General features: G+C 37.3%; 3 protein-coding genes across 3 annotated transcripts in view; all 3 read right to left on the bottom strand.

Annotated features, from left to right (window-relative positions):
- The window catches only part of LOC106526128 (zinc finger Y-chromosomal protein), a 10,785-nt gene extending 8,288 nt beyond the window's left edge, over positions 1 to 2,497 (bottom strand). Inside the window, exon 1 of the mRNA XM_014020615.1 lies at positions 2,112 to 2,497. The gene's annotated coding sequence lies outside the window, so the exon portion shown is untranslated. The remainder of the gene's footprint in view (positions 1 to 2,111) is intronic.
- Positions 2,498 to 3,713: 1,216 nt separating this feature from the next.
- LOC106526131 (diamine acetyltransferase 1) lies at positions 3,714 to 5,786 on the bottom strand. Its single transcript, XM_014020620.1, has 6 exons — positions 4,759 to 5,786; positions 4,623 to 4,674; positions 4,462 to 4,542; positions 4,278 to 4,379; positions 4,149 to 4,189; positions 3,714 to 4,059 (listed from the first exon to the last, which is right to left on the bottom strand). Exons 1-6 carry the CDS (start codon positions 4,822 to 4,824, stop codon positions 3,892 to 3,894), a joined length of 510 nt encoding a protein of 169 aa, XP_013876074.1. The 5' UTR covers positions 4,825 to 5,786; the 3' UTR covers positions 3,714 to 3,891.
- Positions 5,787 to 7,349: 1,563 nt separating this feature from the next.
- Positions 7,350 to 9,558, bottom strand: part of prdx4 (peroxiredoxin 4) — a gene marked incomplete at its 5' end in the record, with an annotated part of 3,791 nt that continues 1,582 nt past the window's right edge. Inside the window, 6 exon segments of the mRNA XM_014020614.1 lie at positions 7,350 to 7,469; positions 7,747 to 7,781; positions 7,949 to 8,079; positions 8,462 to 8,584; positions 8,837 to 8,953; positions 9,044 to 9,161. Coding sequence (XP_013876068.1) covers positions 7,419 to 7,469; positions 7,747 to 7,781; positions 7,949 to 8,079; positions 8,462 to 8,584; positions 8,837 to 8,953; positions 9,044 to 9,161 — 575 coding nt within the window. The 3' untranslated portion in view covers positions 7,350 to 7,418.

The following is a 9,558-nucleotide window of genomic DNA, read 5'->3' as shown; positions in this document are numbered from 1 at the left end:
CAGCCTCGCACCGAGGACCTATCCACGTCATCATTTACCCAGAATGCTTTGCGTGTAAATAAAATGTCTCAGTCCGTGTAAAAATATCCTTTTTTTAATTTACAAAACTAATCAGCCTCCAGTATTTTTAGTCTTTATTTTACAGTTAGAATATATGTTTATCAAATAAAGTCTAATGCTACAACTAATCGTGGATCCCTTTAAAAAAACACCGCTTTGTGAATCTTGAGAGATTTTATTCAGACAMGAGAGAGAGATCAAATCTGCACTCGAGTAAATATCATGTATTCAAGGTCACTAATATGATCTGAACAACTCTGACACAACATAATGCAGATATATTTGTGTATGTGTGAGTGTCTAACATTTAACGTCAGCCARCAGATCAAATATTTACTTTCGAGATGTACCCTTCTTCTTTGATGGAAATCTGTGAGATGTTTACCCCTATAACAGACTAACCTTGCATTAAACAATCAGGGAAAAAGCCCATAATGTATTTTTATCAGTCTAAACWAAAAGTATAGAGAAGTATGTCACCTTGTAATGGATACTATAATCTGTGCATTAAAATTTGAATAACTATACACAATGTATTCACTGTCAAGTAATTTGTAGTGTTATTTAAGCAGTAGTAATTCATTTTTTAAAGTAAATAAAATCATATTACTAAATGTTTATTTAATTACCATAACATTGTGTAAATGTAGTATTTTTGCTCAAAGTTATCAAAATCTAAATAGTTGCAACATCACCACTGAACACTCAGAATCAAACAGTTTATTTATTATTTCAACAATTAATTAATCATGACATTTAACAGCAGAAAGTGAACAAATTGTAATTACTTGTAAAAACATTGTACTTGTTGTAGCAGTCATATGTATAGGTTTTTGTTTTTTGCAAATATAGTACTATAAATAGTTTCAAATGATATAAATAAGTGTATTCAAAACATTTTATTTCTGTGACATTGTACACATTTGCACAAGTTTATTAACGTTTTTTTTTTCTAAGAAAGCAGTGAGACTTGATGTTACTTAATGCAAACAATTTCAATTTCATTACACAGAAACAGCTTGTGTCTGTCGCAAAGGTCAGCTAGTGATCACTGACCAGCACTATCATGTTCACTGACCAAAACCAAACAGGATTTCTCAATGAAACTCAAGGACCAAGTGGCACTGCTTTCATCGTGAGGATAAAAGTGTGACAGCAGTCACACTGGCTGGAAGGATGCTGAGATGTAAACAAAAAAAAAGCTGCAGCCGAGCTGCCATTTAATTTCCACTGGGTGTACCATCCCCCTCCTCTAGGTGGAAAAAAAAGATGTCAGCGGTGTGTGGAGATGCAGCGGAYCACACAGCATCAATCTGCTCCTCAAAAGATGCCTCCGATTTACATTAAACTTTACTTAAGTGACTGGACAAGCTTGGCTATCCTGGTACGAGTGTGTGAAGCCATCACAAAGAAACACCACTGAAATGAATCAACATCGGCGTCTCCGACTGCAACAACATTAGCACTGATTTCACATGCAAAGAACAAAATGTCACAGCAAGAACTCCCAATTTAGAAAACAACCAAAGTCGTTAAAACAAATAGTATGATAGAAACAGAACGAGGAAAAAGCAAAATTGCATTTAAAGCATAGCGATTCGGGCTAAATTAACTGCTAGCATCGAGGCTAAATGCTCATCTTTTATTACARCCAGTTTTCATCACACCAGCGTCCGCCATTTTCTTAGCTTTGTGTCTGAACTAATGCTAATTTTAACATTTAATGAAAACCTACATAAAGCAAGAGGCTGCGTATTATGAACTAAATGAAGTTTATAAGGCTCGTCGAKTGTTAAAGCTAATATTAACAACTGTGAGAGCAAACAAGATGTGCTTTTCGGTGGGCTAGCTAACAAAATCGGCCTGATTTACCGATCATGGCCTCAGAAAAAAAGGCCAAAAAAAGGCCCAACCCTGAGCGGCCTCTCCGTCACAATAAAGAATTAAACTAAATGATCAAATGCAAATAAACACAGACCAACATGAAAACACGAAGGCGACAACACAGCCCCTGCAGCGAGAGAGAAAAACAACACAAACGACCCGCGTACCAGATTTATGCTGCAGGGATGGCCTCGGTCCGCTCCACGGCTTCCCAGGCCGCCCAGTTCCCCCAGACTCGGGCCGGATTCAGTCGGGAATTTTGTGTTATTTGGGCGGGCCAGAGACGAGCGGAGAAGGAGGGGTTAGGGGGGTTGATTCTGGAGCACACCGCTGAAAAACGAAGCAGGACGTCTCGGAGCCAGATCTTGTCAAGCTACTACAGCCCCCCGCTTCTCCCGCAGCTCCGAGGCCGCCGTCAGCGCGACACGTCACAGCCCGAGAGCGGCAGGAAACTGCGGAAGAGTTCAGGTGGAAATCAGCCGACAGCCACCGAACAGGCCGGGATCTTCGGTCGAACCGTGCTCTGCAGGCGTTTTAAACCCACAGGCTGCTGGAGCTGCACGAGAACCGAGCTCAACCCAAACACCACGCAAACGACACCATCACACCGGTTTAAAGAGAAATAAATAATAATTTAAACAAACTWGTCTGCCTTTTTCAACACTCACAACTTCATACTTCTGAGCACATGACCTCACATAACTTTTTCTAATATTCTCCTAAAAGTTAACCTTGAACTTATTTTTTTTTGTTAAAATATATGTTTAAAATACAATCCTCAAATGGCCCCATGACATAGTCAACTCAAACTTTATTTCTACAACACACTTATGCAAATCTAAGTTGTAAATCAGTAATTAATGCAAGGAAAATTAAAATAAATCATAAAAACATGAAACTAGTGGTTCTTGAAAGGATGCATTTTGCCTTGATGCACTGACTCTTGAATATGACTCTCAGCTACTACCACATTAAGCTCATCTTTAAAATCGACTGAGTTGTGGTCATTTGTGTTTTTTAAGTTTGTTGCCCAAAGATAATCAGCTACAYCCAAAACCTACTTTTCTGCATTTGTATCTGTCCAGTCATTCTTGAGATATTTTGTTAAGACAAGAACACACTCYCAGCAATGAAAACAGTATGAGACCTAAACTGGTGCCTTGAGGTACCTCACAGTTATGCAGCGACCCAGCTGAATAACACCTCCCTAAACAGAGAAACTCCACTGTCAGAGTCTGAATTTCTATTTGCGTCATGAACCAAAACAGGTGCTCAGCCCTTTATGATATATTACACACAGTAGATACTGCTGTTAACCTCCTAAATGGCATGTTATTTTTTTTTATCAAACACTCCCAACCTAACATTAAAACATTACATTAATAGTATTAAACACATTAAAATTATGTTGCACAGTGCTCAGTCATGATTTTGGTAAAAACATTTTATTTTCCATTTACACTTTTAGAAAATATTAAAAATCCCATTCTGATCTGCAGTACATTTTTATGTCATTATCGGATTGCCAAATGTTCTCCCTTGACTTCACACAACTCTGACACAAATTATTATTGTATAAACTTTAAATATAGATTTTTATGTAGTTTCATCACAAGTTTAAAAAATATTGCTAAAAATACAAAATCAAAACTATAGAATAACTTTTTAAGATACTTTATCTTAATTAGCTCAAGACAATTTAAATATATAGCTGTTTTTATCATTATTACAGTTTTTTAAAAATATAATAAAACTACTTGGCAGCAGTATACCTTAATATTTTTTTGGTGATTTCAGTTTGTTTTTATTATACATGAGCTTATACTGTAGTTGCAGGAACTGGTTGTTATCAAAGGTAAACAGGTGTATTAAAACTGTGCAACATCTCCAAGCAGATGGAACATTAATGTTGCTGTTGCCAAAATGCATGTGCGAATCAGTAAACTCCTATTTCTTAGCCATTTTCAGCAGCCCCTCCTTTCCGATCGCAAAAAGGCGCCAACCCTCCTGCGAGGACAGATCGGCCGCACCCCTCCTCTTGTAGAACTCGATGGACTCCTTGTTGTTTTCGGCTACGATGAAATGCATGCTGCTGCAGCGGGTCTTCGCCGCAATCTGGAGTAGAGAGCAGAAAAACCTGCGAATTACTGGAGAAYGTACGACACAAACGCAGCTGAAATACGAAAACGTATAGGTGGCTTTACCTCGCTCAGCACTTTTAGGATCTGAGAGCCGACGCCAAGACCTGGTGAAACATTAAACATGCATTACAGCAGCTTTACAGCACACCAGTGTCCTGTAACATCGGTTAATTATTACATTTTAGCGCTCACCTCGAAACTCCTGCATCACATAGAAGTCCTCCAAGTAGAGAAGCTTTCCAATCCAAGGGTCATAGGTGAAGTAGTACATTGCAAAGCCAATCACAGAATAGCCTTGGAAACGTGCACCATGAGTTAGGTTAAATCAAAGCAAGCAACTTAGTTTCATTTTAGTTTATTTAAAACTGGGGTTTACCTTCTAAGCTCTGCTCCTTTGGGACTTCAGCAACCAAGCAGTGATAGAAGGGCTGATCWCCAAAACCATCCTCAAGCAGATCTAAAAAAAAAAAGAATGGGTCACTTTAAGACTTCACAAAACATTTTTAAAATATGTTTAAATGGTGGTTTTAGCAGCACCTTTCTCAGTGAGCATGACCTTCTCCTCCATCTCCTCAAATTTAGCAAGTTCCTATAATACAACAGGATTTTAAAAATCCTGAAATKAATCATATTTACATCAAAAATAAAGTATAATGTCCAACATCTGGGTTACCTTTATGAGTCGCAAGATATCGGATACATCCTTTGGTTCAGCCGGCCGTAATATAATGTTGGCCATTTTCTTTTTTTGCCCTTTTTCCCTTTGCTTAATAATCCTCTGAATGCAAACAGCAGCAAAATTTGTTTCTTCATCCGCTCCTCAGGAGTTCACCCCCCGACAGAATTAGAGGAACCAGCATACAGAGATGCACATCAGCCAGTCACAGTTTCACACAACTGCTGCAGCTCTTTTTATGCATTCCCCAAAGAGACACACCCTGTTTTCTGTCATCCATATGTGGGCATTTATCCTGTTTGTCCTATGCATTTGCTGCTTATCTGAGTCACTATATTTCATTTGAATCGAGATAAATATTAACAGATCTTTAAAGAAAAACACATGAAAGGTGTTTGTGATACCCGTGTAGCTAAACCAATTAGAAACAGGTGGGGAAAAAAGTTTGTTTTTAATAAAATACTTAAAAATGAAAGAAATGCATATCACACATTTCCTTTCATGCTCAAGTTTTAGGCTAAAATCCTCAAGTTTTTGGTCAAACCTTTAAAATAATCTAATGCAATATTGCAAAATGTCACACTCAGTTTGTGTATGTCCACAATTGTGTCGTAGTACTCGAGATCTCATCTTGACTTTTTGATGGCCTTGTCTCGACTCTACCACATTTGCATTCGGTCTTGTCTCTGTCTCGGACATTTGAGTAATTGGGATTTTACTTCAAGACCACAACTGTGGAAATATCACTAGAATATTGCCAGAATATTGTTCAATTCATTCGTTAACCCCCTTGCTTTCATTGGATATAAAACTTACTGATTCAAATCCAATCACAACATCCAGGAGAAAGCATACAACAATTTTCTTCTGCAGTGCTTGTCTTTCAGAGACAGTGGGGACTACGTYACACTTTCATYGTCACTTAGAAAGGAAGCMCTAAGAAAGTAAGCTTTATGTAAATGATGATAGCAATCCTAGCTATCTAACGTTAGCAATCTGCCTGTGAACCAAAATTATTTACCCGACCCTTAYASAKWKTSWMWATWWKMTCTRTATATWWKRKKWKMKMYMYSTGTRYASWGTAYWSTRTRTKTTWKRGRRMWMKWKTTTTTTTTTTGGTCTTGGTCTTGGGTTAGGTGGTCTTGACTAYAACACAATTGTSCACACCACACCAGATTTTAGCTAATTAACATTTGACTAAATTATACACCTATATTTGGGTTTTTAAGATCAGCTGTTGCAGCTGTCTTTAATGCAGATCGCTTCAAAAGTTAATGAATGGCTGTACATCCAATTGCCATTTCCTGAAGGTTTTATTGTAATCTTATCAGTGGTTGATAAGACATTTARCTAAAAAACATGTTATGCACAGATTTAGTTCATGGCTGAAACCAAAMCACTGTCAGCCTTTATACATCTGTTCATGTTCTTATTAATAAAGCCAGTAGATTTAAACATCACTTGCAAGATTCAAAGAAACCATTTGCTGCCCGAGGCAGACGGATGACAAAACACTTTCCGTCATAACAATAAAAAGACAGCAGAGTGAAAGGTCATGCGACACAATTATTGCTCATAAACAGGTCAAAGTTCCCTCGCAAAGTGCTGATTCTTTAAGTCTTTTTTTCCCCCCTAATCTCTCCTATATGGATTTGCCTTGGAAAATTTCCACTTGAATATCTTCATCATCACAACACAGCACTTTCAGTTACCAGTTCCAGTTTTATTACATTTTACAATTCACCCTCAGACTGCTCTCTGACCATTTCAACATTTGGGTTAACGTTTGAAGAAAGCTGACCTAAATGACTACATGATGTTGTAGCCATGGCTGCTTTTCATAGTCTGTACAAAATCAAACACAAAGTGGAACAAAGAATGAATATGTTATGGTGGAGGACATCTGACTTTCATATTGTTTTTCAGTGATGGTTTAGGGGGGAAAAACAGTTCAAACAAAACAGGATTCCTTAAATAAATGAATACTGCCTATTACTGCTACTGCCTACTTTATTTATAAAGCACTTTAAAAACCACAGCTGCAACATAGTGCTGTCCATGTAGTTAAAACAATAAGATCAACACCTGATGTGTAGGTTTTGAACAAAGATCTGTGATATGTCAGTGCTTGGAGTTTCTGTTGGGAATAATTCAGACCTTATTTTACCTTAATATATGTAGAAAAAAGGTCACACAATTTATGAGTTTGGTAAGGTTGATCCAYATCGGAGGCCATCTTCAACGGAGTTGACTACAAAAAAGGTATCAGTTATAGATGTACACTGATTATTGAAATATGTTCAGTTTTTGAAGAAACATTTGAACTTACAGATTCACATATTTGCTTATCTTTTATGGTAGATGATTAAAAGTCTTTACTGTCAAAGACATATCTCCATTTTTCACCACATCTTTTTGCATACATTAACAGTCACCTTTCACATCCGTCTGTGGTTTTATGAAGGACTATTCAGCCATGTTAAATAAAACTTGTGATAAGTTTAATTTAAAAGACACCAACAGCACTGCATTGTCCAACAGCAGCAAGCTACATCTAACTAAAAACTAAACAGAAACCAGACAAAATATACATATATTGGAAAACTTTTTATTTAAATTTGGGCGGATTTCACAAACTGGAGAAGAAGAAAGGTCATTCAGTTCAGTTTATCAAAATACTTCAGCTTGCCTGAAGGGTCTGGAATAATCTGTGGAGGAAGAATTCATTAAATTAGTTCTAATGAACATTTTCTTCAACTATGTCACACAACAAGTATCACTGRCTACCAGCTTAGGCCGAGGGGAATTAAAGTCAATTAGACTCAAAGCAGTTTTATATAATTATTGGTCTTGAACAGCTTGTGACATCTTATTGAAGTTAGACTGAGACAGAATGGTTTTCAAATAAAAATCCACCATTCTGTGTTAAGTAGACTAATAATAATAGCTCTATGTCAAGCCAGTCATAAAAACAGTCCTACTTACTGTGTCACTGCCTGGTTTCCATCCTGCTGGACACACTGTGCAGAAAATAAAACATGTCATAAAGGACTTTAAGCAACTCAGTGTAGATCAACCTGGTATCTACTCTTCCACTAATGTAACCATTTTTATCCATGGGAAAAAGATGCTCCGAAATGTAAAGTAAGCTGAATGTGGGGAAAAAGGGGACAAAAATAGTCTGTACCTTCTCCGTGTTTGTCTGTGTATTGGAAAGCTTGGACCAGCCGCAGAGTCTCGTCCACAGATCGTCCCACAGGGAGATCATTCATGGTGATCTGCCTCAGGATGCCTTTGCCATCGATGATAAACAGACCTCTGAAAGGGATGAACATTGAGAGGTAATGCAGTGTTATTCTTCCTCCTCCTGTCAAACTCTACAGGGTTGCTAACGCAAACAATTTGGTTTTAGCCACTTTACTCTTGACCCTGCTTAAACTGGTTTGGTTAATCTGGTTGGAATAAAATTATTTCTAYAAACTTAGTCTGTTCAAACGTTATCTCCAACAGGTAAGATATTAAGTGTTCATAAAGTCTCCACAAAACCACACTTCAAAGATATGAACTGTCCCTATAGGTACATTTGTCTACATTAAAAGCATCACATAACATCTGTTAAAGTTCATCCAATATTTCCCACTGACTGGATCTTTGTTTACTTTAACAACATAAAAATGTTACGTTGTTAAAATTTGGTCACCTAAGTGTGTGTCCTTGGTCCTCCAAGTAGACTCCATAGTCTTTAGAAATTTGGTGAGTGAGGTCAGACAGCAGAGGGATTTTCATTTGTCCAAGTCCACCCTGTTTCCTAGGGGTGTTGATCCTGTTGAAAACAGGAATAAACAAAACACAGTGAGACACTTTATACTGATTTCACCACTGCTTTAGACAAATGAGTTAAAGTCATAGTTGAGTTTCTGGAAAATTAAACAAAGGAAATAAATAAATAAAAAAAACTGAAGGATCATTTCTAAAAAAAAAAATTTAAAAAAAAAATCAATAATCTCAGCAATGTCCTAAACTTTGGTAAAGTTATGAGCAAATGGGTGGCTCTGGGTAACAGGAACAAACGTACCAAGCCAGGTGGGTGAACTGCGAGTCCACTGAGCAGGCAACCACTTCTGTATTAATGGCCTGAAATTCATGCACACGATCGCTGAATGCAATRATCTCAGTAGGACAGACGAATGTGCTGAAGGGAGAGGAAAAAAAAGGCTTGCATAAATACTCTAATGTTCAACAGAACTCAATAAAAACAGATTATATAGCAGGTGGCACTTACAAGTCCAAAGGATAGAAGAAAAAGACGAGATATTTTCCTTTGTAGTCGGACAACTTCAGCTCCTTGAACTCACCATTGATGACAGCTGTTCCTTCCCAGTTTGGTGCAGGCTTAGAAACTTAAATGAAAAGTAAGATAATATACACACTTATGAAACAAGGTTAATATTTTGAAGTTTTTTTTTCCCTAATGTACAGATGCAATCAGTTTGGGAGGTGACTCTGTTAATTACGCTTCTGAAAATGAGGCAGAATCAGCAGGTCAGAGGTTAAAAAAAATAGCAAACATTTTTATATATTCAGCAAAAATTTGCAAGAATTATAATGCACAAAGCATACATGCAAACAAAACACGCCATTTACTATAAAAACATTTCCCCCAAGATGATTCTGTTTTTAATCGAGTGTTGACAAAAATACAAGCTAGAGCAGTGTTTCCCAAAGTTGGGGTCGGGACCCAAAGTGGGGTCCCGAAACATCAAGGTGGGGTCCTGAAAAGATTTTCTGAATTAATTA

This window comes from Austrofundulus limnaeus, unplaced genomic scaffold (genome assembly GCF_001266775.1).
Source record: "Austrofundulus limnaeus strain Quisiro unplaced genomic scaffold, Austrofundulus_limnaeus-1.0 Scaffold261, whole genome shotgun sequence".
Taxonomy (NCBI): Eukaryota; Metazoa; Chordata; class Actinopteri; order Cyprinodontiformes; family Rivulidae; genus Austrofundulus; species Austrofundulus limnaeus.
The sequence above is the reverse complement of the archived record's forward strand: the minus strand, read 5'-3'. Positions and strand labels throughout refer to the sequence as shown.